General features: G+C 54.6%; 1 protein-coding gene across 3 annotated transcripts in view; it reads right to left on the reverse strand.

Annotated features, from left to right (window-relative positions):
- The window catches only part of SORCS2 (sortilin related VPS10 domain containing receptor 2), a 497,183-nt gene that overhangs the window by 295,436 nt on the left and 182,406 nt on the right, over positions 1-19,341 (reverse strand). For all 3 annotated transcript variants that reach the window (XM_086407453.1, XM_086407451.1, XM_086407452.1), the window contains exon 2: positions 11,223-11,290. In XM_086407453.1, the coding sequence (XP_086263579.1) occupies positions 11,223-11,290 (68 nt within the window). The remainder of the gene's footprint in view (positions 1-11,222; positions 11,291-19,341) is intronic.

Consider the following 19,341-nt stretch of genomic DNA (forward strand, 5'->3'; position numbering starts at 1 on the left):
GAGGCATATTTATCTTATTTTCTTGTACCTACACAGCTCTTTCATTTCTCTGCCCCCTAGTACAATCAGTTACAGCCTCAGAGACAAACCCTCCATACACTCAAGTACATGGCAGAATCCTGATACCCTGTAATCCAACAGGCAGGAAAGAAAGTCCCTGTTTAAAATACGTCCTAAGAAAATAATCAGCAACGTGGAATAACGTACATACGAGGCCAAGAACACAGCTTTCTCTACATCTTTAGGTTAGCGAAAACTGAAAATGACGCAGATGTCTAAAAATGAGGATTTGGCTAAATAAATAATATTTCTTTCATCTCAGGCTACATTACACAGCCACTAAAAATAGTGGTTTTGAAAATATGTGGGAGCATAGGAAAATGTTTAATATTGGGATTCAAAGTTTATAAAACGTGTATACGTTTGCATCTTAAAAAGACTGGTGAGAATTTGCATCTCAAACATTAATATTTGTTATCTCCTAAGGTGGCAAAGAGTCGGACACGACTGAGCGACTGAACTGAGCTGAACTGAAGGTGGCTTAACACAAGGGATCATTTTTATGGTTTGTTGATGCCATAGTTTCTAAAATTTCTGTGATGAGCATGTGTTATCGCTTTTAAAAATAAGATATTTTTTTAAGGAGAAGTTTCTGGAGAGGAATTTGGCAACACCCTTATCAGTACTATCTTTAAGATGTTACTAAACCTTTATACGGTTGAATGGCATTATACAGAACCCAGTTATAAGGAAACGTGAGGTGGTTACCACTGAATCCAGGAGCAGTGTTTTGTGGGTTTCAATCCAGCTCAGGAAACCCCTGATACTGAGATGACGGGAAACTCAGATCCCATGAAGAGATGAGGAGGGATTATGGGGAGGGTCTGCAAGGGCCCAGAGGAGGGGCCTGACCTAGCCAGGGTTGGGGCTGGGGTGGGGGACTTGGGAAAGGGGAGGGACCTCTGGGCACAGAGGGGTGGAGAGACAGGAACTGCTGTTGATACCTGGGTGTGGGGGGCTTGTGCCGAGGCCTGTGGGGAGGTGCCCCACCGGATGGACGAAGGTGGGGTAGAGGGGAGAACTCTAGAAGAATCGGCAGTGTCAGGGGCCCCCACGAGATGGTTCTGGTTTAAGCGCTGGCCGCAGCATCAGAGCGTCCACTCAGCACTCACAGGCTGGCCCTCCCCAGGAGCATCTGTCTCCCATCTCTCAAAAAAGCATCTGAGATGATTGTGTGGGCTGGGCAGCCACACTGTGGGCTCACCATGTTTGAGGGTCGCCTGCGTGGTCTGGGGTGTCATCAGCGCCACGAGGGAAGCCAGGTGCCCCTGCCAGCCATCAGAAACCTAAATTCAGAGCCCACACCCGGCTCGTTCAGGGTCGTCCTGCTGAACCCAGGAACCCGTCCGCCTTCCGCTCTGGTCTGCTCTTTCCCTGAGAAGTCTTCTGGAGCCCGAGGAAGGCCTATAGCAGCGGGGTCAGAGGAGCAGGACGCGGGAGAGGCAGAGAGAAAACCACAGCAGGCACGCGGCACGCAGGCGAGCCCAGGTGGGAAGGGGCTCCCTTGGGGTAGGTACCAGACAGGGAGCTGGGACTCGGGCGCGACTGGGAGGCAGAAGGCCAGATGTTCCCATCACCTTCCAAGGCCAGAGGCGGCATTCTGGAGATGCAGGGACTTTTGCTCTGTCCTGTAGGTGGCCCTGGCGGACCCCGGCGGGGTGGATGCTGGGGAGGCTGAGGAAGAGCACACAGTAGGCACCACAGTGGCCACGGCAACACGGAAGGCCCTGTGTACGCAGAGCTGCCCTGGAAGAGCCGGGATCCCATGGTACCCAAGGACCGGGGCTGAATCTTCTTCCGGAAGTCTTCCCCGACTACCACTTCCTCTGCTCAACAGAGCGGGGCGGTCCAGTGCTTCCCGGCTCTCTCAGCTCCATCACAGTGCGGGCTCCCTGGCTGTCACTCATCTGTTAGCCCTGCTACACTGTGAATCTCGGGGATCGTTGATCGCAGTGATTCAAACACAGAGCCTGGGTGGAAGGATGCGTAGACGGATGATGGATGGGTGGGTAGAGGGATGAGGTGCAGCTGGATAGACAGGGCGTGATGGACGGATGGTTGGATGCGTGATGGACGGGAGAGATGGCAAGGAGGAGGACAGGGAGGTGGGGAAGAGAAGAGGCGGAAAAGAAGAGAAAGCCAGATGGCAGAGAAGATGGTCAGCGCTAGTGACCAGCAGAGGTCCTCAGAGCTGGGACCCAGGACCTGCGGAAGGCCCGGCATTGGAGTCAAGACGGAGGAAGAAGAGGTTGAGGGACTGGGGACGCTGAGAGATGTCCTCAAAGTTCCTGTGACCTCTCAGCCACCCCAGATCTGTTTCGGAGCATTTTACAGGCACCCCGAGGCCTCGGAGCCTGACCTCATCCAACTGTTGATCACAATTGAGTTACTTATTGAAGAGACTCAAGCCCTGGAAGCTTTCAAGTCAGCGCCTCCCTCGATCCCTGTCGGGTCTGCGTCTTGTTTAAGTCAAACTCAGATCTCCATGGTGATGTTAAGCAAACACATAGAGAGAGACTGTTGGGGGGAGGGAGTCACAGCCAGTGGAAAGGCAGCCGGATGCATCAGGAAGAAGAGACAGAGGAAGGAAGCCCCCTCTGACACCTCCCAGGCGCCGTGCGTTGCACACGCAAGATCTGTTCATCCTCACGTCAAAACCGCAAGGTCTACGCCGTCAGACTCAGGGTATAGACAAGGCCCGGGGTGGGGGTGGGGGGAGCCACAAAGCAGGGAAGGTGCAGAGACAGACGGAATCCGATCTGTCTGGGGGCACCGACCACCCGGCCTAGAGCACCTGCAGTCAGCCACAGAGCAGCCCATCACCGTCTAAGACTTTCTCTCTAAAATAAGGCCCGCTCTTCCCGCCCACAAAAAACAAGCCTTGCCACCTGTTTAACAATCCCTGCAGACACTCAGCACATCCACCTGTAAGGACCCTAACAGCACAGCAGCGCTTTGTCTGCCTGGACATTTAAGGCCCCGAAAACACAGGCTTCGATGCTGGGGACTGCCCATGGGCTTCCAGAACACTCTGGATTCAGCCTGGCTCTGTCCAACTCACACTCAGGACAGTCCAGCTGGGAGGACGTCCCCGTCCCCAGCTATCATCTGTCTCTGCAGAAAAGAACCCTGACGCTCCTTTACATTAGTATGTATCAAGAGGTTGTCATCCAGCTTGATGGCTCAGATTCCCTAAACTCTGCATCCTCAACACATAACCCCCAAATTCTCAATATTAAAACACGGAGGGAGAGAGGTATCCTAGGAACACAGAACCCAATCTGTTCGAAACGGAATGGTATCAAAATCCAGTAGCATTGCAGGGAGGCAGATGTGGTCTGGAAACCTCAAAGGTGGCTCATCTGGAAAAGAAGGCCTACACAGTCGCTTCCCAAGCTTCCTGGAGAACCAACCCCAGGAAATGCTCAGAGGAGCCAGAGCAAAATCAAACTTAAACTGCATAAAACATTTAAACAAGCAAAATGAATTGAAGCAAGTAAAAATTAAAATAACATTTTAAATTAAACAATTTTTTTTTAATGAAAGCTCATGGAATCAGATGGGATTGGAGAAACGCCACATGACCTTCTCCTGGAGACGCACGGTGCCCCGTGCTGTGTTAGAGACTCTAATGTGTTCTTCCACAAAGAAGCCTGATCTGTTTTCCTCCATCTGAGTATGTTTTCCTAGCTTGTGACCACACAACATATATTTTCTGGAAGGACTGATGCACACCTGTTGTACTTTTGAGTGTCATTGAGCAAACAAGTCCCTTCATTCCCCTCCCTTCCCCCACTGGTGCTGGGTTGGACTTGCATCGGCCAATGGAATTTAGCAAATGTGAGTGAGCAGCAGCCTTAAGTGTGCATACAGGGGTGCTTGCCTCTCTCGCTCCCCTGTCAGTGCATGGGACGAAGGGGTCCTGATGGCCTCTGGCCGGTCAGCTGGGGTCCCACACATATGCACCAGAGCCAAGCCTGCCAACCTCAGCTCAGGGGGAGCAGTCCGGACACCCCAGCCTACAGCAAACAAACCAGTCACCCCAGGGCGTGAGAAGGAGCCTGCTGGTGCCCCCGAGTTTGGGGTGACTTGTTATGCAGCATCACTGTCACTGTAGCTGAGGAATATACCAGTCTACAGAGACACTCTTCTAAGAATGGCACTTCTAAGAATCGCATATTTTGAAATATGACTTAGAAGAACACTCTTGGGAGGACACATTCTTAGAGAGTGCCGGGAAAGAATAAATGACGATCATAGGAGCTCAGGACACAGTTAGAGGATACCCATCTCAACATTAAGGGTCAGGAAAGGACTTGGGCTATTTGTAGCAGAGAGGCAGGGGTGAAGAAGGAATTTAGCAATAGAAAAAAGATGGGCACGAAATACAACAGCTAAATCCCAGAGGAGGGGCCTCGAACAGTCAATAAGATACAATAAAAGAAAGTATGTTTGATTCCATGAAAAATCACACAATTACAAGATAGGATAACACTCTAACGCTCTAAGGTCCACTTGAATGCAGACATACAAAGTCTGATGATTCCAGAGACGCGGGGCAGGAGTCACTCTGCAGACAGACTCACAAAGGAAAGAGGAAGGTGGAGACATGGGCAGACACACTCCGTAGCCCTGATGGGAACAGTGGAGCCTGGGGACGAAAACTCTCACACTCCACAGCAGGGGAAGGCGTGGCTCAGCTTACAGGGCTTACAGGGCTGCAGGGATGAATGACCAAAACCAGGGCGTGAGCATCAGTCACGTTTCTAAAGGCAGCATGATCCCATCTGCGCTAATTTGTAAATCACACTAAACCCTAGGACACATTGGTTGTGGATAGACACATACGTGTGTACTTAACACACGACGCCCCCATGGGGATGACTTCTGGGGTGGGGGATGGCGGGCATGGGGGAGGTGGAAGGAAGGAGGGGAGAGCTGGGCTGGATCAGAACCTGGAAGAGTGTGTTTATTTAAGAGATGGAGAGCCCAGGAAGAGAAAAATTAACATCTGTTACAGATGGGGAACCCGTGTTGGGCTAGACTGCGGTCTGCTGCAGTAACAGCTGAAGCCCCAACTTCAGTGGCTTAAGCCGCATTACTCCTGCTCATTGGACCACTGGTTCAGATAAATGACGTGACCCCACAATAACCAAACGGGAGGCCAGGGGAGGGAGAAACACTTGGATTATTTGGTGAGCACGGGCTTGTCTCTGGCACGTGGGTACTCAGGCAGCTGGCACACCACATTCCACACCTTCTGTGTCCATTCAAGGTTTCAGGATTAAAGTGAAGACAGAGGAAGAGAATCACCCTCCCCCTCCCCCTCCCCAGTGCAAAGAGTTGACTCATTGGAAAAGACCCTGATGCTGGAAAGATTGAGGGCAGGAGGAGAAGGGGGCAACAGAGGATGAGATGGATGAATAGCATTTCACCAACTCAACGGACATGAGTTTGAGCAAACTCAGGGAGATAGTGGAGAACAGAGGAGCCTGGCATGCTACAGTCCATGGGGTCGCAAAGAGTCAGACACGACTGAGCGACTGAACAACAACAACCCCTAACAAAAGGGTGGGGTTCCACCAAGTCACTCAGAGAAAACTCGAGACCCCAGTATTCCCACTCCAGTATTCCCGAGGTTGCCCCTACTAAAAGTCCTGCCCAAGGTCACATGTCGGGGTGGAAGGGCAGGGCTGGCACGGCGTCCACAGTGTCCAGGCAGTGTGTGAATGGTGCCGTGGGCTGGAGCTACATGACAGCAGAGGGAAGCAGAGCGTGGAGAGTGAGCCAAGGTCCGCTTTCTCCCTGGCTCAGGACTCCCCCAGCCCCTCTCACGCCACCTGATGGCATCGGGGCCAGCTCTGTGCTCCTGGCTCCCACCCTACCTGGTGGGATGGCCTCATAGGCCTGAAGGGTCTTCCTGGTCCCAGCAGTGTTTCCCGAGGACCACATCACCATATATCCATCCATGCATCCATCTGTCATCTGTAGATCCGTCTGTCTGTCCCCCCAGTTGTATGTTTATCTGTACATCTGTCCCTCCCTCCATCCATCTATCCATCCGTCTCCTCCAGGGCATCTTACCCACCCAGGGACTGAACCCTTATCTCTTAGTCTCCTGCACTGGCAGGCGGATTCTTTACCACTAGCACTTCAGTTCACATCCAAACCCCCTGAGGCTGCATGCGACCTTACTTGGAGCGAGGCCTTTGCAGATGTAATGAAGTTACAGAGCTCGAGATGAGCTCACCCTGGATCACCCGGGTGGGCCTCAAATCCAAAGATAAGTGTCCTTGTAAGGAAAACACGGAGGAGCGACATGGAGGAGGCCATGTGAAGATGGAGGCAGAGACTGGAGAGACGTGACCGCTAGGAAGGCCCCCGGCCCCCAGCCCCCAGTCCCCAGGAGATGGAAGAGACAGGAAGGACCCTCCCCAGCACCTCCAGAGGGAGGCCAGCCCTGCCCGCATCTCCATTTCAGACTACTGGGCCATAGGATGGTGGGAGAACATTCTTCTGGTTTTAAACCCCTAGACTTTGGTCCTTTGCCCCAATACCCCGGGACACTTGCAGAGATTGGACATGTACGCCAGGGCAGGGTCAGCCAGCTCCTCTAGTTACCATTCATCTCCGGATGGTCCAGGAGGGGAGATGGACCAGCTCTATGCTTGTCCAACCCCTGAGGCCAATCAGCAGCTTTCTCAGGGGCAGGGCTCCCATGCTCCCCCCGCCCCCGGCTGAGAGGCTGAGCAGAGAACAGTACCCACGCAGAAGGAAGGGGCAGAGGGCTGGATCCTCAAAGCCAGCCAGGGAGGCAGGGAGAGACACTCCCGCCACGTGGGCCACAAAAGGCAGGACAATTAAAACTGCATCCGGCTTAGATCTCAGGGAGTCATTTCCAGACTGTAAATACCACATCTGTCAGTAAAAATGTATTTATCGTGATTACGCAGGAGAATTCTTGGGAGTCTGGGTGCACATTCAATAAACGTGTCATTAATAACCCCACTGAATACGTTTTGCCAGACAGCAGCACCCCGAACCGCCCTCCACGTGTGCCCTTAACAGCAGACAGAGGGCGGGTGACATCCTGACCGAGGGCCGATGGCAGTCTCTCCCCTTCTAAAGCTTGCACGATCTCAACACGGGGCATGTGAGCAGGTGATGCTCGCAAGAGAAAACGCGATTAAACCCAGAAACCACTGGCCCTCGCTAGGGGTGTGGAAACGACACTGCCTCCCTCTGGGCCGGTATGTTAGCAAGTTCTAGAAACGCTGTCAGCCTGAAGGTGGCCAGGAGGCAGGGCGCTGCCCCACGTGGAGGGTTGCGCTCCTCCTGGAAAAGAATTCGGCGCTGCCGCACGCCAGCCGTGAATCTGCTCAGACCGTCTGGCTCAGAAATGGAACTCCCTAAGACGCTTCCCAGGGAACAAAGCAGAACGGAAAGCGACGTGCCGGAATGTCTCATGACCGCAGCAGGCCCAGGAGCTGTGTGTATGGCGTTAAAGTGTTGGTCGCTCAGTCGTGTCCGACTCTTTGCAACCCCAGGGACTGCAGCCCACCAGGCTCCTTTGTCCATGGGATTCTCCAGGCAAGAATATAGTGCAGTGGGTTGCCATGCCCTTCTCCAGGGGATCCTTCCAACAAAGAGATCGAACCCAGGTCTCCTGCATTGCAGGGAGATTCTTTACCATCTGAGCCACAAGGGAGGCAGGGCTAGGAGTTAGAACGAGTCAGTCCTGGGGTGAGTGCACAGCCGTAAAAAAGACACATGGCCCGTGATACCGCACGGAAAAACGGGAAACTCCTTGCCTGTGTGAGAGAGAGAAGGTGCGCAACTTGATTCTGCGTCTCACGGTACAGCAGTCTCAGCACAAGAGAGATGAGATGAACACAGAAACCAGGCCTGACAGGTGGGGATGTGGATGAACTTTCTGGAAATGACTGATGCTTCTGCATGTATTTTTAATAAAGGAGAGGAAACGTCTGAGTCTAGAGACTGATGAGAAAAGAATGTGGAAAATTAAAATCTGTTGATTTGCTTCGGAGGAAAACTAAATTTAGACTGAGTGCTGTTCTGGGGACGATTCATATGCAGTCTCCCTCAGTCCTCACGATTTCCCATCCAGAGATGTTTCCAGTTTACAGACAAGGAGACTGAAGCTCCTGAGAGGAAAAAGAGCTCCCTGTGGAGACTTTCTGAGGTGGGTGGTTTGTCTTCCTTGAGACAAGTTGGGACAGGGAACCCTTTGCGGCAGAGCTTTCACCTGGACACACGTCTCCTCGAGCAACAAGATACAAAGAGATATAAGGGACTAAAAACTGTTGCATGCGTGCACCATTGGAGCAAATTCTGGACAAGATTCACAAACACCAAAAACCCCAACTGCCATTCTGAAGCCACGTTGTTCTTTAGTCACTCAGTCCTATCCAACTCTTTGTGACCCCATGGACTGTAGCCCACCAGGCTCCTCTGTCCTGAAATTCTCTAGGCAAGAGTACTGGAGTGGGGTTGCCATTTCCTTCTCCAGGGGATTTTCCCAACCCAGGGATTGAACCCGCATCTCCTGCATTGCAGGTGGATTCTTTACTGCTGAGTCAACCAGAGAAGCCATGTCTGAAGAGCCAGGAGCAAAAAGAGGTTTTCGGGAGCAAAACAGGGTACTGCGCCTGACCTCTGCACTCAACACGGCCAACAGGTGGGCAAACCACCTAAGCCAGCCCTCCTGCCCAACCCTCGGACACACCCCTAGCCTCACCCCATTTAAGGAACCAGCTTGGCCCCCCTCAGGGAACAAGCAAAGGAACCTGTTACTTGATCTCACTCCCTCCTGCTGCAGCAGGGACCCCAGTAAAGCCTTGCCTGAATGTGTAGTCTGGCCTCTTGGACTTCAGTCGCTCAGTCATATCCAGCTCTTTGGACCCCATGGACTGCAGCACACCAGGCTTCCCTGCCCTTTACTATCTCCCAGAGTTTGCTTAAACTCATGTCCATTGAGTCTATGATGCCATCCAACCATCTCATCCTCTGCTGCCCCCTTCTCCTCCTGCCTTCAGTCTTTCCCAGCATCAGGGTCTTTTCCAATGAGTTCTTCACATCAGGTGGCCAAAGTATTGGAGCTTCAGCTTCAGCATCAGTCCTTCCAAAGATTAAGGAGGCCAGGAACCCTGTTTGGTAACAGCCTGGCTTCCCTACATGTATGTGAAGAATTCTGAGTCTTGAGGCCACACTGGAGGGCTAGCCAAGGTCATTTCCTCCCCCATGAAGCCCGCACGAAGACTTGCCACAAATGTTAACTCCACCCAGCAACTCTGTGGGAAGCAGCACAATGACCCCAGGAAGGACTGCTGGCTACTCAAGCTACACTCACAATAACCTCACCTCCTCTGTCCCGGCTTGTGAAGATGCTGCAGGAGCAGACAGAACCCAGCTCCCACACTCCAGGGGATTAACAAACATTCATGGAGACCTGGGCTGACAGGCAGGGGCTGGGGACCGAGTTAACTTGGTAGAAGGACTCTGCTTGGAGCTAGAGAGGACAAGTGCCTCTCTCTACTTTGCAGCCAAGGGGACCTTCCTTGGACCATCCACCTGGCCGGGGGGAACCCTCCAGGAGCCGGCCCTTCTCAAGGAGCCTGGCCCGGAAACCAGTGCCCAAATGAGAACCTTCAAAGGGCAACCAATGAGATTTCACTGGAGCTTTAAAGCTCACGCCACTCTCCGCTCTCATCCCAAACAATGAACAAACAGCCTTATCTACCCCCGGAGGAGCATTTCTGAAAGCAGGCTCCTTGCTGGATGAGGTGCTTCAAGGCACGAAATTGAAACGTCCCAACACATAAAGAAGAGGGGATCCTGGCTGCAAAGCATTGTGGCAGGCTCCTTATCCTGAGACTGGCGTGGAATTGGAAAGCAGGCTGGCGAGTCTGGGAGGCAAATCTGGGGCTGAAAGGGGCGGGCTCAGACAGGCACTTCTGCTGGAAAAGGGAAGGAAAATGCACGGCTGCCCACTCCCCACATCAGCACCAGGGCGACCACGCCCACACAAGGCCACCCTGCCCCTCATCTGGCAAAGGACGCAGCCAACTCAGGGGTCATTTCAGCAACTTGCAGGAGCATCAGGGCAATCCCTCGGTAAGAACCAACTAGGAACCAATCATGAGGCCCCTTCGCTAAAAGCGAAGCCAGAGGCCCACAGGAAATCAACTCAAGGTGGAGACACGCATGTCAGGAGTCCTGATCAGCAGGTTTCTGTGTTTTTAATAGATTTCAAATACAAAAAAAAAAAAAAGAATTAATTATTACTTGAGAAACATGTCTTGGAAAGCGAAACGGTTCAACACGCAGAGAATGTGAAAATATCGAGTGGTGCCCCCAGGACACAGCGTCCTCACCTGAGAGATGCACTGAAACCCCAGCCCAAGACGCTAGGACCCTTCCTTCCCCTTCCAGAGAGCTTGTGTGCTAAGTCACTTCAGTCCCACTCTGCGACCCCGAGGACTGTAGCCCATCAGCCTCCTCTGTCCATGGGATTCTCCAGGCAAGAACACTCGAGTGGGTTGCCATGCCGCAGACACAAATACAAAGCTGATCATAACCCACATGACATCTCCAGGCCTCCTCCTCGCCCACCTCCCTGAAACCATCAAAAAGGCTGCCTAACTCTTGGATTGAATTCACATTTCACATACAGACAGATAGCACCCATCGGCAGTGGTGGGTTCTTTATTTTCCAAGCTCTTGGACTGAGCCAGAGAGAAAGAAAGACCCCCGGACTGTGAGGATAATCGGCGTGTCTGGGGGACTCTGGGAGCTGTGTCGGAAGCTCGGAGCACAAGCAGAGGAAATTGTGCACTGACCTGAATTCACAAGGCAGCCCCCCTTCCCCCGGGGAGGACGACAGCAAGGGGAAAGGAGCACAGACAGAAAGGGAAGAAAGCAAAGACGCCTTCCGACGCCTGTCTGTGGCACAGCCCATCGTGCGCCGCTGACGGGACTCCTAACTGGCTTTCACCTTCTCCTACATGCATTTTCCAGTGGAAGGGAAGTTGAGAGGCCTCCAGTGAGAGGAGGCTGCTCCAGCCCGCCCCCAGGATCTCAGCCCCAGCCTTGGAGACGCGCAGGTACCGGAGGAGATGAGGCCCGCCCTCGGGCTGACTTACCGCCACAGAGAACTTTCCAGAACCTTCCCCATGTCTGCGTGGTAATACTTGGTCAGGATCAAGATCACCTGTGATGGCAACAAAGATAAAGGCAGAGATCAGGGGCTTTCATGGTTCTCGACAGGGCGGGGTATGATGACCCTCCCCTACCCAGGATGGGGTGGGGAGGCTCTTCCCACGAGCCCCAGCTGCCAAGCCCCAGAGCACTCAGACCCCATGCTGGTTTCTGCTCCAAAAAGTCACTCTGCACTTCACGATGACCCTCAGAACATCCCACGCCGGTGAGGTCCACCCAGCAGTACCTGCCACTCAGCAGGAATCTCCCCAACTCAGCCCTGGACTGTCTCAGACTATGGCCCCAGGGAGCCGAGGAGAAGGTGGTCCCAGTGAACAGGAATGTATCGGGTGAGGCTTTGTAAGAGGGGCTTTGTCCCCACCCACGCCTTCGAGAACAAGAAGGCGGCCAGAAAGAGCAGCTGGGGGCTTCAGGCAAGGCTACGGCAGCCCCGAAGTACGTGCTGTCATTAACGTTCCCCGGAGCGCCAGCCGACGGCAGAGCCGATGACAGTGGGTTGGGAAGGCGGGCAGGGACAGCTGGGACCTGGGGGGGCATGGGGGGTGGGGAGGAGGCAGGCACGAATCATCAAAGGCACACACGATTTTTGTCGTTGGTGTTAAACTGTTCACCACACACACTGGGCCCTAACTTAACAAAGCGTCTCCATTCCAGGCCTGTGCAGAAAATACAGCTGTTTATAAAAATGAAAATAAATGCACATAAGCAGCCAAAAGTTCCCCATCCCCCCCCCAAGAATGTATGAACAGCAAGGGAACGAGATTTCATTCACCTGTCGGGCGAGAAAGGGGCCCCCTCTCCCCAATTACTTCACAAGCCTGTGCATTTCCACGTACGTCAAATTTCATTTCACCCACTGCCAGACCCTATTAGCAGCTCCTAACATTTCTGTAGCCATGGGAACCCCGGGAGGTGAAGGGGGTCCAGCCCCCGGGGTCCCAGCAGAGGGATCGGCCTGGTTAATTTGGGGTCACCACACGGGCCATCCCCAAGTTTGGTGCCTTCTGGCGAGCAGGACTTTTCTGCTCTCCGTCTTGTGGGGCGTAGTCAGTGCTGCAGTCTGGCTGATCTTTCTTTCCCTGGTGATTAAAGCAGGGAAGATATAAGGAGGAGATGTCAAGTGAAATGGGACAGTGTGCATTTTAGAGGCAGCGATGATTAAAAAAAAAACCCGAGGTCTTGTCAATGGAGGCGCGGTCGGCCTGCCTTGCTCGGGAACAAAGCGATTTTCTCCTGCTGGGCTCTCGGCTGCCCGAGTCAAGCAGGAATCCTCTGAAGATGGGGGAAGGCAGCAGAGTGACAGGCCCTGGACATGCAGGAGACAAGCGTATTTTTAACCTATTGATTTATATTTTATCATCTTGCTGTTCCCAGAGGGGATCTCAAGAAGCGGGAGCGTGACGGCTGGAAGGGACCTCAAAGTCTGTTTAATCTGGCCCCATCCAGGGCGGAATTGTCAACCTCGCGTCCTTGGAGAGCAGCTGCCATCTGGACTCTGCCTGTACACCTGGACGGTGGGGAGCTCAGCCCCTGGCCTGGTGCTCGGGCCCCTCTGTGCACCGAGCTCAGTCTCCTGGTAACTTCTGCCGGTGTGGACTCTGTCCTGCCACAGTGGGCCATCACCAAGGGGTACCCCATCCCACCCCTTCTGGGTGAGATTCCCGACTCATGCCCACCCCCTTCATTCTAAGCTCCGGCCTTTGCACAAGCTGGTCCTCATCGTGGGACCCTCTTCCTCTCACCCCACCCCCCACCTCTAATGCCTGGGTTAAATCCGACTCAGCATTCAGATCGCAGACTAACTAACACCACCTCCAGGAAGTCCCCCAGACTCCTCCCGTGGATTCACTGTCTCCTCCGAAGTCCTTCAGACCCTGTGCTTCCACTCCCCCAGCACAGCCCACAAGTCTGTCACCACCCTGAGTCACGAGCCCTTTGAGGGAGGTGGGGCTGTGTCTTGTTTTATGTCCCAGTGCTGGGCACAGAGCCTGCTGTGTATCAAGCACTCGAACCGCTCGTTGGCAGAAATATAGACAGCATTTCCCAAAGTGACGACGACGAAGGCAGTGAGGCCAGGCAGAGGAGACGCCCTGGCCGCCTGTTCCCAAGCCACTCCTCCATCAAGAGCATACCACCCCTCTTCCTGCTGGGGGGTAGACTCACCCTCCAGGCACCACGCGCTAAGCAGGAGGAGAATAGGGGTCCCGAGGCCAGGACCCAGGTTGTGCCTGTCTGGGGGTGGACCCAAGGAACTGCCCAGCTGATCAGCCTGGCACCTGGGGAGAGCCGGACAGGCCCAGCTGACACCCCTGATTCTGCAGTTGGCAGTGGGAAGACCCCTCTGCTCTGGGGGCAGACCCTTCAAGCTCCATGTCCCTCAGTCTCTGGGTCTATCCCCTGGAGGAGCAAGTGGCACCCCGCTCCAGTATTCTTGCCTGGAAAATCCCATGGATGGAGGAGCCTGGCGGGCTACAGTCCATGGAGTCCCAAAGAGTCGGACGTGACTGAGCAATTGAGCATGCATGCAGGCAAGCATTAGTTCCCAGGAGAAAAAAGAAAAGAAAAGAAAAGTGTAGTCGCTCAGTCGTGTCCGACTCTTTGCAACCCCATGGACTACAGCCCGCCAGGCTCCTCAGCCCATGGGATTCTCCAGGCAAGAACACTGGAGTGGGTTGCCATTCTCTTCTCCAGGGGATCTTCCTGACCCAGGGATTGAACTCGGGTCTTCCGCATTGCAGGCAGACGCTTTACTGTCTGAGCCAACAGGGAATCCCAGTTCCCAGGGGAAGGGGCTGATGATCAAAACACAGGAGGGAGGCATTTTGACACCACTGACTGAAAAAAAAAATAAAATCACCTGAACATTCACAGTGAATTGGAAATTGCACCAGTTTTATAAGAGATCCATGTTCTGTTCTCAGGAGACCACCCTGGGGGCCCCAGAGGAGCCTGGACGCAGCCTAATTCAATGTAAACAAGGTGCCCAGCCTCCTGTACAGATGGGACTTGGGTCCTGGTGAGGGCTTCCTGCGCTGGGCAGGAAGGCTGACCTACAGCGGGTGCTAAAGAAGGGCTGTCGGGGTAACCTCCTGGAGGACACGGGGCTGTGGCCTTGGCCTGGCTAGGGCACGTCTGCAGGATGGCAGCTTGCTGGCTGACCTTCCAGGAGGCCCATGGGCACCTCCCTGCCTTGAGCCTTAGACCTGCTTCGTGTCGCCACAGCCTTTGGCCTCTGAGCCCAGCATCCCCCTCCGTCTGCGGGGATAATGTAGGACTCAGCCAACGCCTTACCCAACAGCAGAGCTGTTCTTGGGCCCATGTCTCGAGGATGAAGACCTCCTCCCGGACCAGCCCTGGCAGGCCCTGGTGTCCTCACTCACTCCCTGCACTTAGAAGGATGCCCGCCAAGGGAGGTAGAGGCTGGACCAGGACAGACGGGAGAGACGCGGGCAGGACGGGCTCATGACGGAGCTCTTTCTGGGTCCCGGGACACACTGCAGTGGGAACACGGCAGCCGGAAGAATCAGGGCCCATCGCCCTGCGGCCCGGCACTCCTGCTCGGGGAGCTCGTCCATGGATGTCCCCGTACACATGAGCTGAAGGGTGTCCCGAGCGACTGCCCGCAAACCATTTATAACAGCTGGAGACTGGAAGCTCCACGCAGACCCAGCCACAGGCCTGGCCCACTCACCGGGACGCAGCTGCCCATAGGAACGCGGGGCGGCGTCCAAGAGCAGACGTACCATGGAGACTCCAGAAAGGACCCCCTCCCAACCCCGCCAGGAGGCCAGCTCAGCCGAGTGGGGCTGGGAAGGAACAGCGCTGTGTCCTTTCTGTGTTCAAAACGGGAGAGGCAGACCCCCTGAGCTGAACTCTGCAGCACGGTTCCAATGGTACGTTTTCTGTTCCTTGAATTTTACCTCCATTAAAAAAGGGAGAGAGGATAAGGGTCGATACCCATTTCCGTTTAAAGATGCGTGATGACGCGCTAGAGGGGGCAGAAGGGACTTTTTACAGAGTGGCCTTTGGAGGAGGGGGAGGGCTGGCAGAGGGGAGGAGGGGTGATTTCCACTAGGGACCCTTTACTCTCTGCAGCCCTCTGAACCATTGGCCTGTCAGCCACTCCACCTCCACACATCAGGGGCATGTGTGCAAGTGTGTGTGTGTATGTGTGTATGTGTGACCTCGGGCCATAGAGCCACTGCAGGGCACCTCGCCTCTGATGAACCCTCATATCTATCATAGTCTTTCTTCCTCCTACCTTCAAAACATGAAAACAAAAATGCTCATTTTCATGCTGGTGGGGCTGGCGTACATGGCTGGCGAAGACTAGACCCTGACGAAAGCTTTCAGCTGGTGCTTAATAATTGCTTCCAGTGAAGCACGCTGACAAATCCCTTCCTAACTGAGCTAGGCTGCCTGGACCCTGAGGCAGTCCTGCTCCCTCGGGGGCAGCGAGGGGGTCGGACCAAGTGACGGAAAACCGAAGGAGGTCCCCACACGGAGGGTCCCCACCCCCAACCCAGACATGGCTGTGAATCACGATACAGGGGCGGGCGCAGACCCCTGCCCCGCAGAAGCACCAGGCTTCTCCCTGAAAGCTTGCACACAGGAGGCCAGGAGAGAATGCATGTTCTCCCACTGTTTCCCCCAGTTCAGTTCAGTTCAGTCTCTCAGTCATGTCCGACTCTTTGCGACCCCATGAATTGCAGCACGCCAGGCTTCCCCGTCCATCACCAACTCCTGGAGTTCACTCAAACTCACGTCCATTGAGTCGGTGATGCCATCCAGCCATCTCATCCTCTGTTGTCCCCTTCTCCTCCTGCCCCCAATCCCTCCCAGCATCAGGGTCTTTTCCAATGAGTCAACTCTTCGCATGAGGAGTTTCCCCCAAGAGCCCTGTAAATGGGCCCCTGGTTCCCACTTCGCATGGGAAGCCGAGGTGGGAGGGGCAGTGGCCACCCCCAGAGGCACACTCGGGAGACGGCAGAACTAGAACCAGACCCTCCCGTGGCTCCTTCTAGAACAGCCTCCTGGGGAGTTCTCACCAGCCTAAGCTGAAGAGGAAGGGGCTTCCTGCTGACCACAAGGCAGCCGGACAGTCCACTCCCCACCCCCCAGGAAGGCCGTGGGCTCAGCAGTGGACGCCTTTGCCCAGATGCATCCTCCACGAAGAGGTCAATTCCGGTTAAGAGAAATTGATTCCACATTTATTTACCCAGGAGAGGAATCCTGTTTCTCTCTGCTAAAGGCCCCGGAGGGGAAGGGTGAAGATTCATTAGGCTCAGAAAGCCACGTGGAGGGTGCTAGTTCTCCAGAGTCGGGCCTTGGCAGAGCCCAGCACTTCCCAGTAGACATCCCTGACTGCATGGGTGTCCTCATTCACTGCCGAGACCCCAGGAGGCTCACCCGCCCCGCCCTCTGCCCCTCCTCCATGAAGCCCTCCTGGACTCTCCATTCTAGGGAACTCCCCACATGCTCCAGGAGCCTCCCTGGAGGTTCTCACTCCCAACTGGGCCATTAACACACTAGTCAAGGCTGCCGATGGCACCAGACATTTGAAACCTCCGCAGAGCAGAGAGCCTGGGTCCCCACCTGCCACGCCCTCCCTCTGGATTCAGAGCCCAGGGCCCCCTGGCTCCAGGCTCCTCTGCAGAGCCTGGAGGACTTCACAAGGGGACGACCGTGTTCCCAGAGCCCAAGAGGTCTGGTCTGAATCCTGGCTCCACAATTGAGGATCCCTGTGCTCCTGGGGGCTCAGTTTCCTCATCTGTGACACAGATGCTGTGTTGGCTCCCAAGGCTGGAGCAGAGATGGAATGAGGCTGGTGGGTCCACAGTGAGCTAGGTTAGGGCCACGGTTAGAGCTGGGACTCAGAGAAGGCAATGGCACCCCACTCCAGTACTCTTGCCTGGAAAATCCCATGGACGGAGGAGCCTGGTAGGCTGCAGTCCATGGCGTCTCTGGGAGTCGGACACGACTGAGCGACTTCACTTTCACTTTTCACTTTCATGCATTGCAGAAGGAAATGGCAACCCACTCCAGTGTTCTTGCCTGGAGAATCCCAGGGACAGTGGAGCCTGGTAGGAGGCCGTCTATGGGGTCGCACAGAGTCAGACACAACTGAAGCGACTTAGCAGCAGCAGCAGCAGCAGAGCTGGGACTCAAGTTAGAGTTTGTGTGAGGTTTAGGGTGAGGGTTAGGTTTAAAGTCTGGGGACAAATAGGGTTCCAGCAAGTGCTAGATTCAGGGTTGGGGTGGCACAGGAGGCGGCATGGGACTTCTCTGTGAAATACTGTTTTGCCTCTCATGGTCTGGGCAGCACCTGTTTGGTGATACTCCTGAGGAGCATGGTGTGTGGCCGTGTAGGTGAGCTGCTATGAAGTAAAAGAGAAAGTAGTAGATACTCAGTCGTATCTCACTCTGAGACCCCCTGAACTGTAGCCCACCAAGAAATCCTCCAGGCAAGAATACTGGAGAGGGAAGCCGTTTCCTTCTCCAGGAGTTCCCAACCCAGGGATCAAACCTGGGTCTCCTGTTTTGCAGGCAGATTCTCTACCGTCTGAGCCACCAGGGAAGCATCATGCATGTTAGTGTGGGTGACAAGGAAATATCTGTGAGAAGCTTGTTAATAAATCAGTGAACAGTCAGACCTACCTATCCACCACCATAGGCTCCTCTGCCCGCTTCTGCGCCCACCCGCCTTTATTCCCTGGCCCAGACCCCTGCACCTCTCCACCTACTGGGCCAGCATAGCTGCCACCTCCTCCAGGAAGTCTTCCAGGATGTCTCTGGACTAGGCTGCTGATTTCATTACATCAGATTTTCCAACAGCGGGCGTGAGCTCAAGCACAATGTTTTGGGGGCTGAGCCCTATCCCCTCACCATCTGCTCTGCCCTGAAGCCCAGCACCAGGGTGAGACCCATGGCAAGGGAAGATACACAGCCCGTGGGTGAACCTACACTGCTGCGTCGTGCCCCTCCCCACTCTGGTTGTCACTTCCTCGTCCACAACACTGGAGGATTAAGGCCACACGCCTCCGAGTGGCTGTGATGACAAAGTGTGATGATAACACATGTGAAGGGCCTGGCATCCCACTGACTCAACCGAGGGGGGCTGGCCAATGGACTGTGCCTTCCCTTCTCAACAACGAAGGTGACACTCAGGCCCTTGGTGATGCCTCGCCATGCTCTGAGACACCCAGCCCCAAGTAGGATCCCTTTCTGAGATCACAGAGCTTTGACCGCATTCAGCCATTCTGTCGTGGTCACAGGAATAGAGGTCAGAGGCCATCCAGCAAGTCCCAAGCAGGACCTCACTTCATCTCCCTGGTATCTGAGCGATCTCTCCTCCCTACCCTCACTCCCAAGCTTAGGAAAAGCAGGAAGAGAGCAGCTGGTGCTTCCAAGAGCAGAAGAGGTTGGAGGGGAGGTGGGCGGCCCTGGGAAGGGGCGATCGCTGCTCTCTATGGATGCAGAAGCCAGGTGACCCTACAGAAGCCCCTTGTTCAGAAGCTTCTGCCAAGACAACAAGGCAGTCCAAGGACGGCCTTTTGGAGGCTTGGGGAGGGGGAGGTGGGTTTCGTGAGGCTCTGGGTGGGAGGGCACTGGTTCTGCTCCCTCCTCAGAGGAAGGACACAGATGTACACAGAGGATGTTGGCCAAACAAGGCAGACACGGCAGTTTGGATCTGGGCACCAGCTTCAACCCAAAGGCAGGATTCCCTACAAAGGAGGCTCAGATTCCAGTTTCCAGGTTCTGCTGGCTCGCTGAGGTACACAGAGCAATGTCATCAGAGGAAGCCAGGTGAAGGGCACACGGGTCTCGGCACTATTTCTGTAACTTCTTGTTATTTTTAAATAAATAAAAAGAGGGTGAGACTAGGGAGACACACCAGCCGGATGCACACAGAAATAAACAGATGGAGACTGTGCAAGCTCCCACCTCCCCGCACCCTGAGGGAGCCTGGAGACACGGCTGAGCCTGCGGCCACCCCCATCCCCGCTCTCCAACCGGCCCCGTGTTGGAGATCAAGGCCCATAA

This window comes from Bos grunniens, chromosome 6 (assembly GCF_055505025.1).
Source record: "Bos grunniens cultivar Pamir isolate PY7600 chromosome 6, Bosgru_T2T1.0, whole genome shotgun sequence".
NCBI lineage: Eukaryota > Metazoa > Chordata > Mammalia > Artiodactyla > Bovidae > Bos > Bos grunniens.